This window comes from Piliocolobus tephrosceles, chromosome 20, assembly GCF_002776525.5.
Source record: "Piliocolobus tephrosceles isolate RC106 chromosome 20, ASM277652v3, whole genome shotgun sequence".
NCBI lineage: Eukaryota > Metazoa > Chordata > Mammalia > Primates > Cercopithecidae > Piliocolobus > Piliocolobus tephrosceles.
In genome coordinates this window covers 25,925,076-25,949,268 of record NC_045453.1, presented here as the reverse complement: position 1 = coordinate 25,949,268, position 24,193 = coordinate 25,925,076, and the positions used below count along the sequence as shown (strand labels likewise).

The following is a 24,193-nucleotide window of genomic DNA, read 5'->3' as shown; positions in this document are numbered from 1 at the left end:
TTATTGGTTTACCTTTGAATCCCTAGAACAGGTATCATACATTCCAGATTCTGGCTGACGATGGATCAAGCTTTTTTTTCCCTTCTCTCTTCCTATCTACATATCACAATGTTTTGGCAATTATATTAATTTTCTAAAAAAGATTACAAACCTAATAGGTGGAAAAGTGGTCTTTGTTATAGTACAAATAAATATTACCTATTTGTCCTCTTCACCATGGTTTCAATCCACCACTATTGGATTTGAAATATCTTTCTTCTCTCTAGGTATTCTGTGTATGTGCCACCCCCCCCTTTTTTTTAAAGAACCAAGAAAACATAATGGCAAGTTATATAAGATTTAAAATGTTATATAGCAAATAAATAGGACGCTGTCAAGCCCCAAGCTCAGGTGTGAATTCAATGGATGCATTTTGGCTTTTCTTTCAATTTCGTGAGCTGAACAAATCATGCTTGGAAAGAATGAGAAGAATCTGCCAATAACACATTTCATCATCATGATAAAAACATGCAAACCAAAAAGATAGTCTTCATTTGGGACCAGATAGCAATTAGAGTTCTAGGAGGACTCCTCTCCATCAGAAGCCTAGATCTCCTCACTTAGGGGAAAGCCCCAGGTCGGATATTTGAACTTTTTATTTCATCTTGGCCATCCTCACACTCAGTAAACCTCTCTGTCTGATGTGAGGCAAGCCCAAAGCCCTGCCATGTAAATACCGCTTTCTACCTGGAACTCTCCTGGTGTCTTACCTTTCTAGCTTGTTCTGAAAGTCTTCTATTTATAAACCAATGCTCTGACAATAGGGAGTGGTGAGCGATTATATGTTATTAGTTTTTCATATTTGATTGTGAATTAATTAAGAGCTAATTAGTTAGGAGCAAATCTGTAACTTAGCATGACATAAACTGGATTGGTCAGTGCGGAAGGTTTAGTTCAGGTTGGGTTCCTGTCTTGGGGAATGGCCAAAGGTGGAGGAACACGTGAACACATAGGAGGGCTCTTAGTGTGTGGGGGCATCGTGCTGGAAGGGAGAGAAAAAGAAGTACAGAAAACACAAATAGGCAAATGAAAGAGATTTGTTAAGACTCAGCCTTGCTTATACTCAATTTGAAAATGGCTGGTGAAACTAATCAGCCAGGGCATTTGACCTTGGTCTCTGCCCTGTTTCCTAAAAATGATACAAATGGTCTGGGCATGGATGACTATATAAGGCATGTAACTTCTCTGATACATGATGCAAATTATCTTCAAGCTGTGGGACTCCATGCACATTAAGTGTACAGAAAGCCATTTGTTTCTTTATGTGAAATGAAACCTCAAGGTCACACATTGCCTCTATCTTTGTTAAAGGTGGGCTCTAATATTGGCCTATCCACAAGACAACCAAAAGATGAAAGAAGAAAATAAGCTTCTTCTCTTTTCATCTCAGTGTTTTGCGAAGAAGAATATTTTTCTACCAACCTGTTTAGGGCACATGCTTATTCATAGGACATGTAATGTAGAAAATAACCAAAGGGAAGAGGGTGGAAGGTGGCAATGGCTAAAAAGTAAACTGCAAAAAGCATTAATTACAAGTAACAATCCTAAAGACAACTTCAAGCTATTCAGGAGTTGATTAAAGAATCTCTATATAGTAACTACTTCTAGCACTCTCCAATCTTTCTTCCATTGCTCACCTTTTTGTCACCTTATAAGTCATTGGCATTGCTACGGAAAGGTAGAGTGGTGAAATGGAATGGCGACAGAAGTTAGTATCTAATAATTAAAATGAAAGATAGCTTTGGCTGGACACTTGAGCTTGCCTTGGGTAATTCAGGATTATGGATGATGAAGTTCTAGAAAAAGCAGTAGTAATCTGTGAACTTTATCTCTCTAAACCCATTTTATTCTAGTTCCCAGCTCTAGACTGGAGGACTTGAGAGAATGATTAGGACTTAGTTTTCATGTTCTGGTCTTTCATAAAAATAAATCCTACTCAAGCAAGCTACTACCCTGCTTGGCACTGGGAGACACTAGCTGCCTCTAAGCAGACCCATCTCCCTGTAAGAAGCTCCTCACCAGGCTAGTCGCAATGCCTCGGAGCAAACTCATACCTGCAGAGCTATTCTTCATCCACGTCTGTTACAAACTGTGAATGGTGTTCGGGTGACTTGCTGTGCGTTTTGCTTAGGTGGAGTTTTACTGCATGTTTGCTCACAAATGTCCGACAGCACAACTTACACTTGAATTTAGAGTCTGTGTCCTCTTCGACAGCTATTGTTTCCGGAGACCTCTGAGCCGACGATACCCGGGAGATCTCTTGCTCCACCTTGCTTTGCTGGTCTACTGACAAGCGAGTCATGTCCTTCATTTGGAAACCCAGGTGAGATTCTAAGTGACTGATGTAGGTAGAAGGGGTTCTGAACTGGGAGGCACAGTCACTGCAATAAAAGATGGGGTGGCCTTTGTCCATGTTTTTTAGAAATTTTGTCCCGCCCGTTTTCCTAAGCTGGTACTTGACGTTGGCCAGCCAGTGACTGATAGTGGTCATTGAGAGTCCCGTAAACTTCGAGATTTGCATACGCTCTTGTGGGCCCAGATCAGACAGCAGGTATTTGCCCTCTGATGTCTGGAAGAGGCTTGAGGCAAACTGGGCTTGTAGAATCAGAAGATGCTGAGGATTCCAGTTGGACTGCCGGCCTTTTCTTTTATGCAAAGTTGAGACTTCACTGGAGACATCCTCAAAGCGTCTGACATCCATTTCCAGCTTCATGGGAGGGATCCTGGAAGAGGAGGCTGGCTTTGGGGTGGTGGCTTTGGGGAGGACTTTCACCATGTCAGCGATGTCAGACAGAGCGTGCTTCTGAGGTGGGGACATACAGGATTGTGCTTGCGAGGACTCAGCTTTCTTGCTTTTGGACTTGGTCAGGTCGATGGGCTGATCGCTGTTCTCAAACAGGTAGCGCCTGGACACGCTGGCTGGCCTTGTGGAGGTGGGACTCAAGACCGGCTTGTCCATGACACTGAGATTCGACTTGTGGAACATGGAAATTGTGCTTGAACTTGGGCTGGAGCAGGAAGGTGAGCGCAAGGGCTCCGTGGCTTTGCCCAGGTGATTGTTCAGGACGGACTGCAGGGCGCTGAGTGGGTTGATGCATGGCAGGGCCGGGGCGTGGTTGGCGAGGACGCACCCGTTGCTCAGAGCAGACGTAGGCTCCAGGGGCTGGGGTTTCTCCTTCTCGCTGCCCTCTTTCATCAGCTTGTCCTCCTCCTTCAGGGAACCCAGCTCAGTCTTTTTGGCTTCTGGAGGCGTTTCGCTTTTGCGGAAAGAATCGCCCTCACTGTGGCTGAAAGATGAGGCCTCTTCATGGGGACTTTCTTTCCCACACTCCTTCACGGCTTCATCTTTGTCTTCTGACTCCTTCTTGATTTGAGTGTAAGGGGCCAGGTGTGTGGGCACAGAAACGAGTGGCATCATTTTCCACTTTGGTGCAATGGGCCTCAGCTTGTTGGTGAGATTAGGCCGGATCTGCAGTACCTGGGATCCCATAGGCAAAGGCGGCTTGGCGCCCTCAGACAGCTGGTAGGCTGCGTGGATGCTGGGGTAGGCACTCCAGCTGGGGGCCCCGTTTTGGGCTTTGTTGATGGCTGTGGTGACAGTATTTTCCAAAGATTTCAAAATGTCACCTCCACCCTTTGAGCCATCTTCCAAGTCCTCCTCCCTCAGGTATTGATATTTGATTGTAGGGTCTAAAGGTTTTTGTAGAGGATCATCATAGTCCTCGCTTTTCACGACTTTCTCATCCTTGCTGGTTTCCTCTGGCCTTTCTTTTTTACTCTCTTTCTTTAGCTCAGTTGTAGAGGCTGTACAATCTGATACTGAGTTACTGGATGGCTTGGGAGCCAGAGAATCACTGTTTGGGGCCTCGGACAACGACTGCATTTTCTCCACTGCTAGCGGGTCTAATACCAGCTGCTTCCCTTTCTTGGAGGCAGAGCTGGTGACCTTGAGAAAGTGACCTGTGACCATCATGTGGGTGGTGAGCTGCTGCAAGGTGTCATGGGAGCTCCCACACTCCATGCACTTTAAGATCTGGGACTTGCAGGCCTCAAACTGCCAGGTGTAGCTGGCTCCATTTTGGTAGCCATAGCGGTTGTTGGAGGACAACTGCAAGTTGGTGTTCTTCTGAGAAAAAGAATCTGCAAAAGATCCTGTGGTTGAATCGGGGGAACACGGCCGATTGACATCAAAAACGCGTTTTTTCGCCGGGGTGACCATTTTCGAGGAAATGGTTGGGACTGGCTCCTTCAAAGGCACTTTTTGGTAATGTTTTGTTTTAATCATGTGGACGCTCAAATCTTGGAGGGAATCGAAGGAGTCGCCACAAAACATACATTTCAGAACCTTTTGAGCATCCTCCTTGTCCATATCCTGGAAAGCCCTTTTCCGGGGCTTTGAATAGCTTGTGGGTCTGAGCTTGTCCTTTTTGCGGTTGTCATCTTGATAGTGGCCCGTTTCATTCATGTGCACAGTCAACTCGACTAGGGTGTCATAGGCCGCGCTGCACTGTCGGCACCGGAATCTGCTGGCCCCTGTGAACACAGTCCCGCACATCTTGCTGCTCTGCCGGTACAACTGCACCGAGCTGAACAGGCTGGGTTTCGAGACGGACCTAGAAGGCAAGTTCTGCTGCAGGCTTTTGGACAGAGCGTCTTGGTGCCAGTCAAAATCACTCTTGTTGCTGCCGTTTCGGGTGTCACAGTTCCGCCTCTCACTACTGGACAGCTTGAAGCCCAGGCCCAGGCCTGACCAGTAGGAATCCGACAGGATGTTGGCGTAGACAGCAGTCATTTTATCCATGCAGTTGTGTGCTTCGTTTGGAAGCTTGACGTGAGTATTTGCTTTCTTGTCCGAGGCATCTCGGCCGCAGACACTCTTGATGTCCGACACCTGATCACTGGCGTCGCTCAGCAGAGACTCATTCTCGGCATCCTGATTGGACAAATGACTTCCCGGAGAGTTCTGGTAACTGAAGCAGCCTTTTTGCTCTGGGCCCGTTTCTAGCTCCTCGTCCGTCCCTGTGTCATTGCCACCCTGCAGTTGAGCTGCTGAACTGCTGTCCTCCTCTTCCTCTTCTTCTTTTATTTCCTCCTCTTCTTTCAGCTGTTCCTCCTGGGCGTAGCCTGCAAGAGAAGCAGCAGCGATGAAACGACAGTAACAGGCTCCACATTCCATTCCAATTTCCTTACATAGACCAAGTGCTTCCCATGCTGAACTGAACAGTGATTTGATCTACACTTTTATGCACTGTGAGCAATGGACACAGGAAAAGCCAAATGGAGTTTTTCGTGCCATCTACTGCTTTTTTTTTTTTTTTTTTTGAATTGGCAGGAGTCATAATTCTTTATAAATGCCTAGAGTCCCAAGTTAATAATTTTCAGGTTTGAGGAATATCTTTCTAATATTCCTGTAGTGGGATAGTTGCTAAATTCATGTGTATGACTTTTAGGAAATCTGGATTGAAATTCATATCCCATTAAAGTCATATCTCTACAGAGAAGAATGTTGGCTCATAAGGAGACTAAGACTTGACTCTTGGCATCTAGACGGTAAAGTTTACCAAGGCACTTGTATATATTGGCATATAACCACATAAATAAATCATTTTTGAGTGCTCAGAAGTAATTTGGATGCACAGCCATTATATTTTTTGATAGCCACTGTCTTTTTGCTATAACATTTTTATTTGTAGAGAATCACACAGCAGGAAGAGAGATTATGGGGTATGCAAATAAAATCTATTGATCATTGAAAAATTATATAAGCTCAGCAAATATAATGACTTTAAAATAATCGCAAATGGTGCTAGAATGGGAGATTTGGCGACTATCTTATTATTCTAAAACAGGTTTATGAAGACCTTTCCAGACAAGGTTGAGAATGCCCTCTCGATCTTGTGCCTGTAATTTCAAATGCACTGTGATTTGTGGGTACCCGTCATGAGATGCCAATTATATATTTGATTTGTAGATGCAAAATGCTATTGGGGATGCATGCTTTCCCTTCTCTGAAAGGATTTAGGACCAGTAATTGCATATGGAAAATGAAGACATGAGCGAGCCGGTGCAAAGGGAATTAATGGGCAAATATCCATCAATGGAGATGGGGAATGTGACATTATGCCTATGGGCTCATTTTCTTTACCTGGCCTTTTCAGAACCATGCAGATAAAATGCAACCAAAGAAGTCCCAAAGAAAAGGAGATCCAGTTTTAGGTTTGCAAGGCCTGCATGATCTGAATGCAATTTTTTTTTTTTTTTTTAAATGAACTTCTATCTCCTCTATCTGTAGCAGGTAGTGACTTGGGGAAAACCTTAGAGCAGGCTCTGTTATTTCCAGTCACTAAAGACAAAGCTTGGAAAAGGAGTGGCCATGCACTGGAGGGCCGTCCAGTGAGGCAGGCACAGAGAATTAGAGGAGAAGGGGGCTTGCTAGGATAAAGCAGTAACTCCAAAGGCTGCCACTGCTGCTGAAGATAAAGAATATTTATTGAGCAATTACTGTCTCCTAGGAAGTAAACTAAACACTGCAAATGCATTCTTTCATTTTGTCTAATATCTGCATGAAGTGGCCGCTATTATTTTCATTTCACAGAGGGGAAAACTGAGGCTTTAAGGTAAGGACATTCACCCAAGGCCACACAGCTAGCATTGCAGAGTGAGGACATACACCTAGATCTGCCTGATGGGAGAATGCCTGAACACAGGAGATGCCGCTGTCTTTGGATTGCCAACCTAATGAAGAGGAACCCTTTGAGGAGACCCAAAGGCTAAAGGTTAAGCAGTGGAATTTCATTGAAATGTCACTAAATAGATAATCACATCAGAGGGGAAAGCTGTGGGAAAACTGGAGACAAGAGCCCATGATTTTAGTGACAGAATACCATAAAACAAGATGAAATGTATAAATTCAGTCTAGCCATGAGTTTTATGGTTGTGTTAGTTATTTTCTTGCTATTGGTATGGTGTGTTTTACCTTCCTAGCAAATTGACAGGTGGATTTTTTATTAAATTGGCATTACTGGTCTCTAGTCTCAAAAATTGGTTTGAAGAAACAACAACTACTCAATCTAGTCCAAACACCATTAATAAGCGGTCACAACTTGCAGGAAAACTGTAGTTTAAAATGACCGTAGGACCGAATTAGATTATTCCTGTTGGTATCATACCATTTTCTTTTTCCTGGATTAACTTGTGTGTTTGCAAAAAATAGGTATATCATTCAAGGAGAAAGTCTCTGTTATAAAATTAATACACTAAATAACAACTGGTAAAATAAGTTGTTACTGAGCCAAGTAAAATACATCAGGGAGTCAGACAAATTTCATCAATCAAATAGGGTCACTTTGAGGATGAAGGGAATGCTATTAATCTGGAACATATGCTGGGTCAGTAGGTATTCAGCAGGATGGTCCAGGCTAAGACACGTGGTGACCCCACCTATGGCTCACGTAATCACAGCAACCAAGAAGCAAGTAAAGAAATTTGGGGGTTTGGTGGCGATGAGGACTTTCTGTCATCACAATTGGCTAAGGGCGTTTCTGGGTTTCATTCATCTCAGTATTTTCAGTGCCTAGCACCGTGCCTGACATTTAGCAAGAAGCTGGGAAGTCATTCATGTTATTTTGTGTGTACGTTGATGAAATATACATACATGCACTCTAATGCTTGCGCCCGTGAGTACACACACACACACACACACACACACACACACACACACACTCTGTCCATCCAATACAGTCATTTTCAAACTAGGAGAAAAGAAGTGTTCTTTTTTTTTTTTCACTGACATTTGGAAGCAGAGCTTTCCGGACCAGCTCAACCTCACAATCTACTTTGTCCTTCTAAATGAATTCCGCAGAAGAAAAGTCAGAGACAGCAAACGCCTCCCCCACAATACAGATAAAATTTTCTGCTTAATTAGGCATTGACATGTTTACTATAACCTTTACAGAAGAGTAACTCGTGCCGAGAGACCCTTTTTGTCTGTTTTCCTCTGCAGAGCAGACTAAATCTCATGCACTGGATAAGGTAAGGCATTGAAAAGCCTCATACAAAAAGTGCCAAACATCTGTCAAAGTGAGTGTATTTTAACAATGGCTGAGGGTTCCAAGGAGTTTTTTTAAAAAACACATTTCAATATTATACATCTAAAACTGTTCATTTGACTTAAGTGATTTTGTTTGCCACCAGCAGTTGGGGCAAGAGAGGAAAAGCAGCCAGAACAGGGGTGATCTGGATGAATAATGAATATCAGTCTCTCTCTCTATTGATGACTTGTTTAATAAGATTGCGTCATGTGTAAGTCTTAGTATAAGTGGATGAGTGGCAAGTTTATTCTTACGAATACTTATTTAATGAAAGAAAACTATCACAGTTATGCCAAGGCACAGGACGAAAGAACTGTTCTCTAGAGAACTTCCTTGTTGATTGGGGGTCGAAGATCAAACTTCATAGTGGCAAACATTTCCTTTTCCAACCTAAATTTCCAGTTTCATCCATTTCCCCAGCTTGACTCCGGCCACATGAGATGTCCCCATTCCTGGAGCAACTGATTCAAGAGCAAATCCGGTCCATTCTTTGACTGAACTACTGACTCAAGAGACCATTTTTCTCCCACTCCATGGCCACTGCTCTAGCCTGGGCCACCATACTGTCCCCTAGGTTGGACAATGAGCTTCCTGCTTCTACTTCCCAGAGTCTGCTCTTCAGTGAACTGCTAGAAGATTCTTCGTAAAAGGGATTAGGTCATGACGTCCCTCTGTTTTAACTCCTGGAGTGTCTTTCTGTTGCACTTACTATAAACTCTTAACCCTTAGCATGGTCTACAAGAGCCTGCAGGATGTGTCCTTGGCCAACCTCCCTGCTCCTCTCTCAGCACCCATGGCCTGCTCTTCTTGCCTAGGAAACAATAGCCTACTTGCTCTTCCTTGAGCCCACCAATCCTTCTCCTGACTGAGGCTTTCTGCCTTTGCAGATTTTTCTGACCGAAAAGTTCTTCTTCTGCACCATCACATAGGGGGCTCCATCAAGTCTCAGCTCTGATGGGCTCTTCTCAGTGAGGCCTTTCCTGATGTCTTCCCTGCTCTGTGTAACTATCCATCACATTACCCTACTGCCTGAAATCCCTGGAGCACTTACCAGACTCTGAAATAAGCCCATTTGTTTATTGATTGATGTCTTCTTATACTGTATATAAAGTTAGAATATCTATCCCCATGCAGTCAGCATGCTCCTCCCCAGTGCTCAGTTCACATCCTGGCACAGAGTGATGTCGACAAACTATTTGAATGAATGAATGAATAGATTATACAGTAAAAAGGTTTATTCCAGCTGCAAACTCTGGCTCCGTTCCTCAGCAGTGCAATTGGTACTTCTGGTGGGTAAAGAGCTCCCCACCCCCAGCCCATGTAGATCGATGTGAATTACAATCATAATAATCAACTTCACTCAATAATAAAACCAGAGCTGTGTGCCAAGGCTCACACTTGTAATCCCAGCATTTTGGGAGGCTGAGGTGGGCGGATCATCCGAGGTCAGGAGTTTGAGACCAGCCTGGCCAACATGGTGAAACCCAGTTTCTACTAAAAAAAAAAAAAAAAAAAAAAAAAAAAAAAAAAAAAAAAAAAAAAAAGAAAATTGGCCAGGTGTGGTGGCGCATGCTTGTAACCCCAGCTCCTTGGGAAACTGAGGCAGGAGAATCACATGAAGTGGGAGATGGAGGTTGTAAGGAGCTGAGATTGTGCCACTGCACTCCAGCCTGGGCAACAGAGTGAGACTCTGTCTGAAATGAAATGAAATGAAATGAAATAAAATAAAACCAGAGCATCACCATAAATCATCTTTTCAGAACAACCCAGCTACCAACTTCCTTGCTGTCCAACTTCTTTGAGCTGTGGATTTACACTCCTAAGTATAAAGGCTGCAAATAAGCAACAAGACCACAAAAGCATCAGAATCTATGCTTTTAATATGAACAGACTTTGATTCAACAAAGATTCACACATGGGAACTTTGAAGTATGGACTAATTTTATCATGGATAAAGTCCATTAGCTGGTCTACTATAAACAACATTATACATGTATTAGCAGACATACATATTACAGTAGCCTTCCCCTGAATTCTTCATTTAAAAAAGAAGAAATACTATTGGAGAAGAATATTTTATATGCTGCATTTGTTTTACCCTAATAGTATGTGGGTAAAAATTACAAATAAACCCTTACATTTTATTTTCTTCCTACAGAAATTTTCTTTCATATGAAAGGTTAATGGCTGGGCATGGTGGCTCACACCTGTAATCTCAGTACTTGTGGGAAACTGAGGCATGAGGATTACATGAGCCCAGGAATTGGAGACCAGCCTGTGCAAAATAGCAAGACCATTTCTACAAAAAAAATTTAAAAAAATAGCCAGGCATAATAGTGCATGTCTATGGTCCCAGCTACTGGGGTGGCTGAGGTGGGAGGATCACTTGAGCCCAGAAGGTTGAGGCTGCAGTGAGCTGTGATCACGCCACTACACTGCAGTCTGGGTGACAGAGCAAGATCCTGTCCCAAAAAACAACAAGAGGAAAACAATTATTTGAAAAAATATACTACCTCAATTGTTTCCAAACCTCTAGTCAGAATGATTTAAATGAAATTCTGCAAAATAATTCATGGGTGGTATGGTGTTAGATACCAGACTTTTGCTGGGCATACGTTTCTGTAGTCACCTTGTAAGTCCACAGTAGTGTTTACAGTAAAAACACTGACAGTTTTAGAAATGGCAGTAGAAGTGGAACCGTTATAACATAAGAACAGTTAAAAACTCAAGAAGGTTGATTTTTAAAAACTAAACCAGAATTCAACCAAGAACTCATTTAAAAACATATCCGATGGTGACAGGATCATTTTCGCCAATCTACTGCACTAAATGACTGTTTAAAGTCACAGGAAGATGCCACAGGGTTCAAGGCAGACGTCAATGAGGAGATCGCGAGAATTTCTCAGCGTGTACCCAGTAGCTACAAAAAATGATGACTCGGAATAAGAGCTCCCTGTCATGTGTCTCTAGTGTTTTGGTGACTGTGGTCTAAAAGTCTGTTAATATGTATATTATTATTGGCACTAATTGGCATGCATGTTGGCAGGCTGAGTAAAGAGATACAGGATTCAGTGTTCAAGGAAGTTGAGCTATTCTCAAGGGTAGCTAGGCCTGGAGTGAGGGCCTCTTGGAGGGCCATGGGGAGGGATCCCTCTGCTTTTTGTTTCAGGAGAGAGGAAGTCTAGAGAGCTGTGGGATCCTGGCACCATTCCTGTGCACAGATTTCATTTACAGAGAATCCAGGTACCACAGGCCAGGGCCCAGGGTGTTTGCTGGCTGGAGAAGTTATCTACGTTCATGCACATTTTTAAACAGAAAAATGTTCAAAAAGAAACATAAAATTTGTGGTGTGTGGATTTTTATCCCTGGCATGCCACATATAACATAAGTGTTACTGATATATATGGATCGAGAGAGAAGAGTTTACTCCCTCCTCTGTCTGAATGTCAGAACCAAACAAATAGAATTCTCTGTTTAAAGGACTGCTGGAGATGGCGTGGGTACAGTGATAGGGGGCCATCCTGAACCCATCAGTACTCTGCGAAGGTAAATGGGGAGGTTTCTGGTGGTCATCAAAACAACAGTATCTCTCTCTTTTTTTCAATTTCCTGAAGATGGTTTGGTTAATTGGAATGTTTTACATGTACCACGCATGCATACCAGGTGGGTCTGTCTGAACACTTAACATATGCTTGTTGCTTCTTTCTTGGGCCATCGTTACAGCTCTTTGGACGGTAAAACGTTTTCTAATCACATTTTGTGAGTTTCTCCACATCTCGGTCATCAGCACAAAAACGGCTAAGCTACTTGAAGTCAGGGGAAGTGGATACTCTGTCATCCCTATGTGGTTCATCTGCTTATTCATTCAATCAAGAAATATTTATTCTGCAGTTACCACATGCAAGACACTTTAGTGGAGTTTCACTGAGACTTTCGTCACCGTGGGTCTTCCAAGGCCAAGGCAAGTAGAGAGGTGAGTTATGGAGAGAAGTTGGATGCTGAGGTTATGGAGAGAGAGGTCATGAAAAGGTCACACATTACCGAAGGCAGGCAGGTAATGAAAATGGGCAAAGCAGGCCAGGTGGAGGAAAATGCGTTTTCAGCTGTGAAGGTAAGGAATCATGGATACTCAGCTAGACTGGACACTTGGCTAGAGGACACCGAGGGCTGTGAGTAACAGGAAAGTTTATGACACATCAAAAGCACTGGACCAGGTGCAGTGGCTCATGCCTGTAATCCCAGTACTTTGGGAGGCAGAAGTGGGCGGATCACATGAGGTCAGGAGTTTGAGACAAGCCTGGCCAATGTGGTGAAACCCCATCTCTATTAAAAATACAAAAAATTAGCCGGATGTGGTAGTACATGCCTGTAATCTCAGCTACTTGGGAGGCTGAGTGGCAGGAGAATCTCTTGAACACGGGAGGCGGAGGTTGCAGAGAGCCGAGATCATGCCACTGCATTCCAGCCTGTCCAAGAGAGCAAGACTCCGTAAAAAAAAAAAAAAAAAAAAAAAGCACAGCTGCTACTGAAGGACTTTCATGGAGTCTAGGAATGCCAGGTATTTCATCTGGGACAAACCATGTGGACAAAACTAAATACATCTGAGACCCAACCATTTGCAACCTCTGAACCACAGGAACCAGGGGTTAGAGAATCTGGTGTGCTTTTCTGGTTCTCTCTCCTATCAGCTCTTTGACCTATTTCTTCATCTGTCAACCTCAGATAGGAGTGACCATCCCAAGCCTGACTGACTGAAAGGGTCCTATCAGGACCAAAGAGGAAGTGTATTGTAAACCCACACTATTCACGTAGGGTTGACGAATGGTGTCAGTATCACCTGCGAGCTTGTTAGAAATGCAGGCTCTCAGCCCCACCCCAAGCCTGCAGAATAGAAATCATTTAACAAGGTCCCTACAGGATTCCTATGCTCCAGAAAGTTTAAGAAGTTTGGATGTAAATTGCAAAACTGTTAATTAGTAGAGAGATATTTAGCAATCTACTTCTCTATGCCTATGTTCACCAATGTATGTGGGAACCAGCTTTGTGAAAAGATAATACAACTTTGAAGAATTTCAGCCCGTGTCCCCTCCAGATACCAAAAGACTAAATGCCTATGGTTTAGATGGTTGCTCCCAGTTTATACTGGAAAACACCAACCAAGAGAGAAATAAATTGCTGATTCAAGAACTGATCAGTTAACAGGGTAGATACGATGGTCCCTCAGCCTTGGGATCAGGCAGACCTTGGTTTACTGCATGATGTCATCTTGGGAAAATTACTGAAACTTTCAAAGGCACAGCTTCCTCATCTATAAAATAGGAATATAATAGTATCTACTTCTTAAGATGCTTTAGAGTATTGCATGTGATAAAGTATGTGAAATACCAAGAATGCAGGGCTACCTTCCAACTTCTCAGTCCTGGTTCTAGGCACTTTCCAACCTCTGTACATCTGATCTTCAACCTGAACCCACAGATGGCTGAAATCAGTTGAGTCTGGCATTCTTTGTTATCCCTAAATCTTATTCCAAGCCAACAGCTTTTAGATGGTATTCACAATAGATAAGAACCAGCTTTGTTTATGTGTCATGCATAAGAATGCATAAGAAAAGAGCTTCCTCCAGTTTGGGGTTTGTTATTTAATATTAAATCACTTGTACAAGGAGCCAGTGGTATGTGTGCCGGGAACTTCCGTAGAAGTGATGTACAAACATCAAATAGCAAGTTATTAGGTCATTACCCATAATGGTAATGTCTGCAATCCTCAAGAAATAAAGCAACCCACCATCTGAGAAAAAAGGTCTTTGTTAGAGGCCTCGGGCTTTGCATTGAGAGAGGTGACAAATGTTTAAAGCAGAAGGTCTCCAAGAAAAATGCTTTATATTCAGCTACCTAGAATTTCAGTCCAGCGTATATTATTATTGCGACACGTCTTGGTGAAAATTTAAAAAAGCAGAGTGAGAAAATCTTCATGGAGAAGGGTGAGAAGGGGACCACTTTATAAGCTTTTTGGTAGCTCCAGTTTAGAAATCATTATCCTTACATTATCCTTACACCCAGAGAGTCACAAATCAGGAACAGAGGAGAAAACAAAGTGAAACAAAACAGGAACAAAGAAACTACACAATAGAACTGAGACTTTCCCACTAAATTAAGGTTTTTAGTTGTTGAGTTTTCAAGTGGTAACAAGTATTTTCAGCAAAGCATGCATGCTTATTTTCTATACATTTACTCTGCATAAGGAGTAAATGTATAGACACACACACACACACACACACACACACATACACACATAGTTCCTTCCAAGACTGGAGAGGTGGAGAGGTTTTTTTTTTTTTTTTCTTTTCCAAGAAAAGGGACAGTGAATCATTGTCCAAAATGACCTTCAGAAAGTATACGAAGCTGCTGCACCATCTGTATTTTTTCAGACATATATTCCAATTTTACTTGAAATAACATCATTAGCACAGCCATCCCACAGAGCTAGAAGGTGATCTTGTTTCCTCTTTGCCTGGCTTGAAGTCAAACATCTTTTCTTTTTTTTGGCAAATGCTGCTTCTCTCTCTGAAATATTTCATGCAGATAATGGATAATGACCAGTTCTCACTGCCTTTTCTCGAAAACGTCTAACTGCATTAGCCAACAAGGGACAAATTTTAACCTGCTTCTTTTGCTAAGTTCATGGCTGTGACTAGTTCGAAAGAAAGAAAGAGAGAGAGAAAGAGAGAGAGAGAGAGAGAGAGGAAGGAAGGAAGGAAGGAAGGAAGGAAGGAAGGAAGGAAGGAAAAGAAAAGAGAGAAACCCACTGTCCTCTTAGAAAAACTACATTGGCACTGTCAGAAAGGCAGGCTGGACTTCAATTTTCTGGTGAAAAGTCTTTGCTGTCTCTAGAAGAATCACAGAAGCCTGAGGTGGAAAGAATTTTCATGTCATTGGGCCAATTTCTCATTCAGGAAAGGGCTTCCTGGCCTTGGTATCCTTAAATGGCTCAGATGCCTGACCTTCCAACCTTTCTTCTTCATGTTGGACTCTCCACCAGCACAGTCATTGTTACTAGCCTGCTATGAGGACTACACTGTATGGGAACCATTTCTGTTCCTCACACTTAGGAGTTGAGCTGTGTTTCCATCATGGTACAATCTGATCGAATCAAAGGATTGGGGAGAACTTTCAGTTTAAGCTTCTATGATATGCTTTCATCTCTTCATCAACATTTCTGTCAAGTACTGCTCAGCATATACTTGAACATGCATGCAGGGATGACTCATGGAGTGCAATGACCTGCCCAGTTTCCATCTCAGACCTACCTCATCACTGTCCATCTTGCTTAGGATTTGAAAGTCAAAATTCTTCTCCTTGTTCCCCAAACTCATCAAATTCTTGCCTTCTTTAAGGCCCTTGAAATTCCATTCCCCCTGTATATAAGATTCCCCCTTTTCCTATATCTAAGTCTTTCCTTTTAGTCTTGTTCTTTTAGTTTCAGCTCCAATGCCCTTCGTAGGATGAGTCATCTCTGATCACTGTACCCTCCCCACTTACTCCTCCGAAATTACCAACAACCAAAGTTATTTTCTATCTCAGCCCTCCATTTTTCTTTTGTTTACCTTATTTCAGTTTGCAATTGTACTTACTATGTACTTGATTGTCCTCTAGATAAGACTGTAAGCTCCCTGAGGGCAGGTCAAATCTATCTTGTTCACCACTGTATCCCATTGCTATACCCAGCTCACCTTGTTCAAGTATTTGTTGGATATATAAATAAGAAAATCAAGATGGCCAAATAGGAACAGCTCCAGTCTCCATCTCCCAGCACGAGCGACACAGAAGACCGGTGATTTCTGCATTTTCAACTGAGGTACTGGGGTCATCTCACTCGGGAGTGCCGGACAATCGGTGCTGGTCAGCTGCTGCAGCCTGACCAGCGAGAGCTGAAGCAGGGCGAGGCATCGCCTCACCTGGGAAGCGCAAGGGGGAAGGGAGTCCCTTTTCCTAGCCAGGGGAACTGAGACACACAACACCTGGAAAATCGGGTAACTCCCACCCCAATACTGCACTGTAAGCACACCGGCACACCAGGAGAATATATCCTATACCTGGCCGGGAGGGTCCCACGCCCACGGAGCCTCCCTCCTTGCTAACACAGCAGTCTGCGGCAATCTAACCGCAAGGCAGCAGCGAGGCTGGGGGAGGGGCGCCCACCATCGCTGAGGCTTAAGTAGGTAAACAAAGCCGCTGGGAAGCTCGAACTGGGTGGAGCTCACAGCAGCTCAAGGAAACCTGCCTGTCTCTGTAGACTCCGCCTCTGGGGACAGGGTACAGCTAAAAAATAACAGGGGAAGCAGCAGAGGCCTGTGCAGACGTGAACGACTCGGTCTGACAGCTTTGAAGAGAGCAGTGGATCTCCCAACACGGAGGTTGAGATCTGAGAAGGGGCAGGCTGCCTGCTCAAGTGGGTCCCTGACCCCTGAGTAGCCTAACTGGGAGACATCCCCCACTAGGGGCAGTCTGACACCCCACACCTCACAGGGTGGAGTACACCCCTGAGAGGAAGCTTCCAAAGCAAGAATCAGACAGGTGCACTCGCTGTTCAGCAATATTCTATCTTCTGCAACCTCTGCTGCTGATACCCAGGCAAACAGGGTCTGGAGTGGACCTCAAGCAATCTCCAACAGACCTATAGCTGAGGGTCCTGACTGTCAGAAGGAAAACTATCAAACAGGAAGGACACCTATACCAAAACCCCATCAGTACGTCACCATCATCAAAGACCAGAGGCAGATAAAACCACAAAGATGGGGAAAAAGCAGGGCAGAAAAGCTGGAAATTCAAAAAATAAGAGCGCATCTCCCACTGCAAAGGAGCACAGCCCATCGCCAGCAACGGATCAAAGTTGGTCAGAGAATGACTTTGACGAGATGAGAGAAGAAGGCTTCAGTCCATCAAACCTCTCAGAGCTAAAGGAGGAATTACGTACCCAGCGCAAAGAAACTAAAAATCTTGAAAAAAGAGTGGAAGAATTGACAGCTAGACTAATTAATGCAGAGAAGGTCATAAACGAAATGACAGATGTGAAAACCATGACACGAGAAATACGTGACAAATGCACAAGCTTCAGTAACCGACTCGATCAACTGGAAGAAAGAGTATCAGCAATTGAGGATCAAATGAATGAAATGAAGCAAGAAGAGAAACCAAAAGAAAAAAGAAGAAAAAGAAATGAACAAAGCCTGCAAGAAGTATGGGATTATGTAAAAAGACCAAATCTACGTCTGATTGGGGTGCCTGAAAGTGAGGGGGAAAATGGAACCAAATTGGAAAACACTCTTCAGGATATCATCCAGGAGAACTTCCCCAACCTAGCAGGGCAGGCCAACATTCAAATTCAGGAAATACAGAGAACGCCACAAAGATACTCCTCCAGAAGAGCAACTCCAAGACACATAATTGCTAGATTCACCAAAGTTGAAATGAAGGAAAAAATCTTAAGGGCAGCCAGAGAGAAAGGTCGGGTTACCCACAAAGGGAAGCCCATCAGACTGACAGCAGATCTCTCGGCAGAAACTCTACAAGCCAGAAGAGTGGGGGCCAATATTCAACATTCTTAAAGAAAAGAATTTTAAACCCAGAATTTCATATCCAGCCAAACTAAGTTTCATAAGTGAAGGAGAAATAAAATTCTTTACAGATAAGCAAATGCTTAGAGATTTTGTCACCACCAGGCCTGCCTTACAAGAGACCCTGAAGGAAGCCCTAAACATGGAAAGGAACAACCAGTACCAGCCATTGCAAAAACATGCCAAAATGTAAAGACCATCGAGGCTAGGAAGAAACTGCATCAACTAATGAGCAAAATAACCAGTTAATATCATAATGGCAGGATCAAGTTCACACATAACAATATTAACCTTAAATGTAAATGGACTAAATGCTCCAATTAAAAGACACAGACTGGCAAACTGGATAAAGAGTCAAGACCCATTAGTCTGCTGTATTCAGGAGACCCATCTCACATGCAGAGACATACATAGGCTCAAAATAAAGGGATGGAGGAAGATCTACCAAGCAAATGGAGAACAAAAAAAAGCAGGGGTTGCAATCCTAGTGTCTGATAAAACAGACTTTAAACCATCAAAGATCAAAAGAGACAAAGAAGGCCATTACATAATGGTAAAGGGATCAATTCAACAGGAATAGCTAACTATCCTAAATATATATGCACCCAATACAGGAGCACCCAGATTCATAAAGCAAGTCCTTAGAGACTTACAAAGAGACTTAGACTCCCATACAATAATAATGGGAGACTTCAACACTCCACTGTCAACATTAGACAGATCAACGAGACAGAAAGTTAACAAGGATATCCGGGAATTGAACTCATTTCTGCACCAAGCAGACCTAATAGACATCTATAGAACTCTCCACCCCAAGTCAACAGAATATACATTCTTCTCAGCACCACATCACACTTATTCCAAAATTGACCACATAATTGGAAGTAAAGCACTCCTCAGCAAATGTAAAAGAACAGAAATTATAACAAACTGTCTCTCTGACCACAGTGCAATCAAACTAGAACTCAGGACTAAGAAACTCAATCAAAACCGCTCAACTACATGGAAACTGAACAACCTGCTCCTGAATGACGACTGGGTACATAACGAAATGAAAGCAGAAATAAAGATGTTCTTTGAAACCAATGAGAACAAAGATACAACATACCAGAATCTCTGGGACACATTTAAAGCAGTGTGTAGAGGGAAATTTATAGCACTAAATGCCCACAAGAGAAAGCAGGAAAGATCTAAAATTGACACTCTAACATCACAATTAAAAGAACTAGAGAGGCAAGAGCAAACACATTCAAAAGCTAGCAGAAAGCAAGAAATAACTAAGATCAGAGCAGAACTGAAGGAGATAGAGACACAAAAAACCCTCCAAAAAAATCAATGAATCCAGGAGTTGGTTTTTTGAAAAGATCAACAAAATTGACAGACCGCTAGCAAGACTAATAAAGAAGAAAAGAGAGAGGAATCAAATAGACGCAATAAAAAATGATAAAGGGGATATCACCACTGACCCCACAGAAATACAAACTACCATCAGAGAATACTATGAACACCTCTACGCAAATCAACTAGAAAATCTAGAAGAAATGGATAATTTCCTGGACACTTACACTCTCCCAAGACTAAACCAGGAAGAAGTTGAATCCCTGAATAGACCAATAGCAGGCTCTGAAATTGAGGCAACAATTAATAGCCTACCCACCAAAAAAAGCCCAGGACCAGATGGATTCACAGCTGAATTCTACCAGAGGTACAAGGAGGAGCTGGTACCATTCCTTCTGAAACTATTCCAATCAATAGAAAAAGAGGGAATCCTCCCTAACTCATTTGATGAGGCCAACATCATCCTGATACCAAAGCCTGGCAGAGACACAACAAAAAAAGAGAATTTTAGACCAATCTCCCTGATGAACATCGATGCAAAAATCCTCAATAAAATACTGGCAAACCGGATTCAGCAGCACATCAAAAAGCTTATCCACCATGATCAAGTGGGCTTCATCCCTGGGATGCAAGGCTGGTTCAACATTCGCAAATCAATAAACGTAATCCAGCATATCAACAGAACCAAAGACAAGAACCACATGATTATCTCAATAGATGCAGAAAAGGCTTTTGACAAAATTCAACAGCCCTTCATGCTAAAAACGCTCAATAAATTCGGTATTGATGGAACGTACCTCAAAATAATAAGAGCTATTTATGACAAACCCACAGCTAATATCATACTGAATGGGCAAAAACTGGAAAAATTCCCTTTGAAAACTGGCACAAGACAGGGATGCCCTCTCTCACCACTCCTATTCAACATAGTGTTGGAAGTTCTGGCTAGGGCAATCAGGCAAGAGAAAGAAATCAAGGGTATTCAGTTAGGAAAAGAAGAAGTCAAATTGTCCCTGTTTGCAGATGACATGATTGTATACTTAGAAAACCCCATCGTCTCAGCCCAAAACCTTCTTAAGCTGATAAGCAACTTCAGCAAAGTCTCAGGATACAAAATTAATGTGCAAAAATCACAAGCATTCTTATACACCAGTAACAGACAAGCAGAGAGCCAAATCAGGAATGAACTTCCATTCACAATTGCTTCAAAGAGAATCAAATACCTAGGAATCCAACTTACAAGGGATGTAAAGGACCTCTTCAAGGAGAACTACAAACCACTGCTCAGTGAAGTCAAAGAGGACACAAACAAATGGAAGAACATACCATGCTCATGGATAGGAAGAATCAATATCGTGAAAATGGCCATACTGCCCAAGGTTATTTATAGATTCAATGCCATCTCCATCAAGCTACCAATGAGTTTCTTCACAGAATTGGAAAAAACTGCTTTAAAGTTCATATGGAACCAAAAAAGACCCCGCATTGCCAAGACAATCCTAAGTCAAAAGGACAAAGCCGGAGGCGTCACGCTACCTGACTTCAAACTATACTACAAGGCTACAGTAACCAAAACAGCATGGTACTGGTACCAAAACAGAGATATAGACCAATGGAACAGAACAGAGTCCTCAGAAATAATACCACACATCTACAGCCATCTGATCTTTGACAAACCTGAGAGAAACAAGAAATGGGGAAAGGATTCCCTATTTAATAAATGGTGCTGGGAAAATTGGCTAGCCATAAGTAGAAAGCTGAAACTGGATCCTTTCCTTACTCCTTATACGAAGATTAATTCAAGATGGATTAGAGACTTAAATGTTAGACCTATTACCATAAAAACCCTAGAAGAAAATCTAGGTAGTACCATTCAGGACATAGGCATGGGCAAGGACTTCATGTCTAAAACACCAAAAGCAATGGCGGCAAAAGCCAAAATTGACAAATGGGATCTAATTAAACTAAAGAGCTTCTGCACAGCAAAAGAAACTACCATCAGAGTGAACAGGCAACCTACAGAATGGGAGAAAATTTTTGCAATCTACTCATCTGACAAAGGGCTAATTTCCAGAATCTACAAAGAACTCAAACACATATACAAGAAAAAAACAAACAACCCCATCCAAAAGTGGGGAAAAGATATGAACAGACATTTCTCAAAAGAAGACATTCATACAGCCAACAGACACATGAAAAAATGCTCATCATCACTGGCCATCAGAGAAATGCAAATCAAAACCACAATGAGATACCATCTCACACCAGTTAGAATGGCAGTCATTAAAAAATCAGGAAACAACAGGTGTTGGAGAGGATGTGGAGAAATAGGAACACTTTTACACTGTTGGTGGGATTGTAAACTAGTTCAACCATTATGGAAAACAGTATGGCAATTCCTCAAAGATCTAGAACTAGATGTACCATATGACCCAGCCATCCCACTACTGGGTATATACCCAAAGGATTATAAATTATTCTACTACAAAGACACATGCACACGTATGTTTATTGCGGCACTATTCACAATAGCAAAGACTTGGAATCAACCCAAATGTCCATCAGTGACAGACTGGATTAAGAAAACGTGGCACACATACACCATGGAATACTATGCAGCCATAAAAAAGGATGAGTTTGCGTCCTTTGTAGGGACATGGATGCAGCTGGAAACCATCATTCTCAGCAAACTATCACAAGAAGAGAAAACCAAACACCGCATGTTCTCACTCACAGGTGGGAACTGAACAATGAGTTCACTTGGACTCGGGAAGGGGAACATCACACACTGGGGCCTATCATGGGGAGGGGAGGAGGGGGAGGGATTGCATTGGGGAGTTATACCTGATATAAATGATGAATTGATGGGTGCTGACGAGTTGATGGGTGCAGCACACCAACATGGCACAGGTATACATATGTAACAAACCTGCACGTTATGCATATGTACCCTAGAACTTAAAGTATAATAAAAAAAAAAAAAAAAAAAAGAAAATCAATGATTGGATCCATAAGTGAATGAGTGATTGCATCAGTGAAGCATGGTTTTCTATCCAACACTTAGATTCCATCCAAAACTTAGATTTTACTCATTGCTCCCAATTTGCTTTCAAGCCATAGAGAAGCAACAACAAAGTATCTTTTAAACAGAATATTGCTTTGGATGGTTGAAGTGTGCACATGGGTTTAAACTCACAGGGTGGGTTACTCCCTCTGGGAAGTAGATAAATCAGGTACAAGTGTCATGTGAATTCAGGAGCCTGCAATTGTGACACCTCTTACTCTCTGCTTCTTCTTGCCTTAAACCCTACAACTTGGCTTATGTTCATTTGGCATGAGGCAGTCCAAGAACTCATCCTCTATAAAAATATAAAAACTTAATCTCTTATCTCACCTTTACACTTCAGGGTGAATGAGTTAATTAGATCATTATTTTTGGCAGCTAGTTTCTTCTAGAGAAGAAAATGGGACCCCAGTAGCCAGCTAGGTCACCGTAATACTCTTACTCAGTAGCTCTGGGGGTGATTTTTGTTCCCCAGGGGACATGTGACAATGTTTGAGGACATTCTTGGTTATACCTAAAGAAGCGGTGTTGCTGGTATCTGGTAGGTAGAGGCCAGAGATGCTGCTAAACATCCTACAATGCACAGGATGGTCCTTACTCAAAGAATTATACAGCCTCAATATGTCAATAGCTTAGAAATGCTTCAAAGTCAAAGTCAGCTAGAGCTTTGGAAATTGACGACAAGGAAGTGTGACATTCATGCTCTTTCTAGTTGTCAGTGAAGCAAGGGTCTGCACAGAGAAGAACACTCTATTATTAAAAGAGAACTATTAGGTTGGTACAAAAGTAAAAGTAATTACTTTTAATGGCAAAAACAGCAATTACTTTTGCATCAACCTAATAGAAGAGAAAGTGTGTGCACCACCCTCATAGGTGTTCCAGTATGGAAGAGAACAAGGTCTGCAGCAAGTCCACCTTGGTTCAGATCTCATCTCTGCCATGTCCTGAATTATCATCTTGAGCAAACTAACAACTTGTGTGGGGCTCAGTCTCCCCGTCTATCAATGGAGATACTACTAGTATCTGCCTCAAAGATCAGTTTGAAAATTAAGTGAGATAACTGGAAAGAAGTCAGAACGCCTGGTAAAAATAAGCACTCGATATGTCTTCCCTCATTACCATCACAAGAACAAAAACCTAGTCATGAAGAATCATGTTATGGAGCTGGATTTCTCAGGATTTTTTGTATTTGCTTTTTCAAGTTTTGGCTGAAAAAATTGTTTATCAGACTTCTAGCATTATTCTCAATCAATTCCTTCTGGATGCATTTAAATCCCCTTATCACATTGAGTATTTTTATATTACAAGAAACAAATAAAAAAGTTAATGATAAAAGGGATTAGCATTTATAAACTACTCCAGTAACTCCACCAAATAAATCCTGACCTATTTCAGTTCTTAATTAACTAGGTTAGCTTTTAAATGAGTCAACTTATATAGAACAGCGAGTCTGAGCTGGGCCAAACCCACACCACAGAGTTACATGAAGCAGTACTTGGAAACGACCCAAATTCTGGGAGATACTTAGGTCTTCATATGTAGGTCTTTGATCTTTTTGAATCGACAGTTTGGATAATCTAATGGAAATTCTCCAGGGTTTTTTGACCCTTTGACTTAGGTTAGGGCTTTAAGAATGAAATTTCCAAGAGCTGGCATCTTTTTTTTTTTTTTGTTCCTACCTATAGAGAAAATGGGTAAATAGGAAGAGGCTTTAGGTCACTTTATCAGCATCCTCCTAATAGTACCAAATTGGCCATTTTCCCAGGACAGGAAAGTTGGGGAAGACAGCACTATCTGGTGATTTAATATTCTCCATTGGTGAACACTAATAAATGGCTCATAAGACAGCCACTGTCTTGTTCTTGATATTCTTTCTGGCTTTTTGTCTGTTTCGTTTTCCTTTTGGGGGTTATTTTCCCTTGCTTTTTAATTATTCTGTTAATTTTCAGCCAGTTCTCAAACCACACTTATAGAAGTCAAACTCCCCTAGAAAATCACATCTATCTATCTATCTATCTATCTATCTATCTATCTATCTATCTATCTATC

At 42.2% G+C, this 24,193-nt stretch overlaps 1 protein-coding gene across 2 annotated transcripts in view; it reads right to left on the bottom strand.

Moving 5' to 3' along the window:
- Positions 1–24,193, bottom strand: part of TSHZ2 (teashirt zinc finger homeobox 2) — a 518,350-nt gene that overhangs the window by 228,182 nt on the left and 265,975 nt on the right. The window contains exon 2 of one of the 2 annotated variants that reach the window (XM_023184127.2): positions 2,094–5,163. In XM_023184127.2, the coding sequence (XP_023039895.1) occupies positions 2,102–5,163 (3,062 nt within the window). In that variant the 3' untranslated portion in view covers positions 2,094–2,101. The remainder of the gene's footprint in view (positions 1–2,093; positions 5,164–24,193) is intronic. The other variant, XM_023184128.2, reaches the window with a different exon arrangement.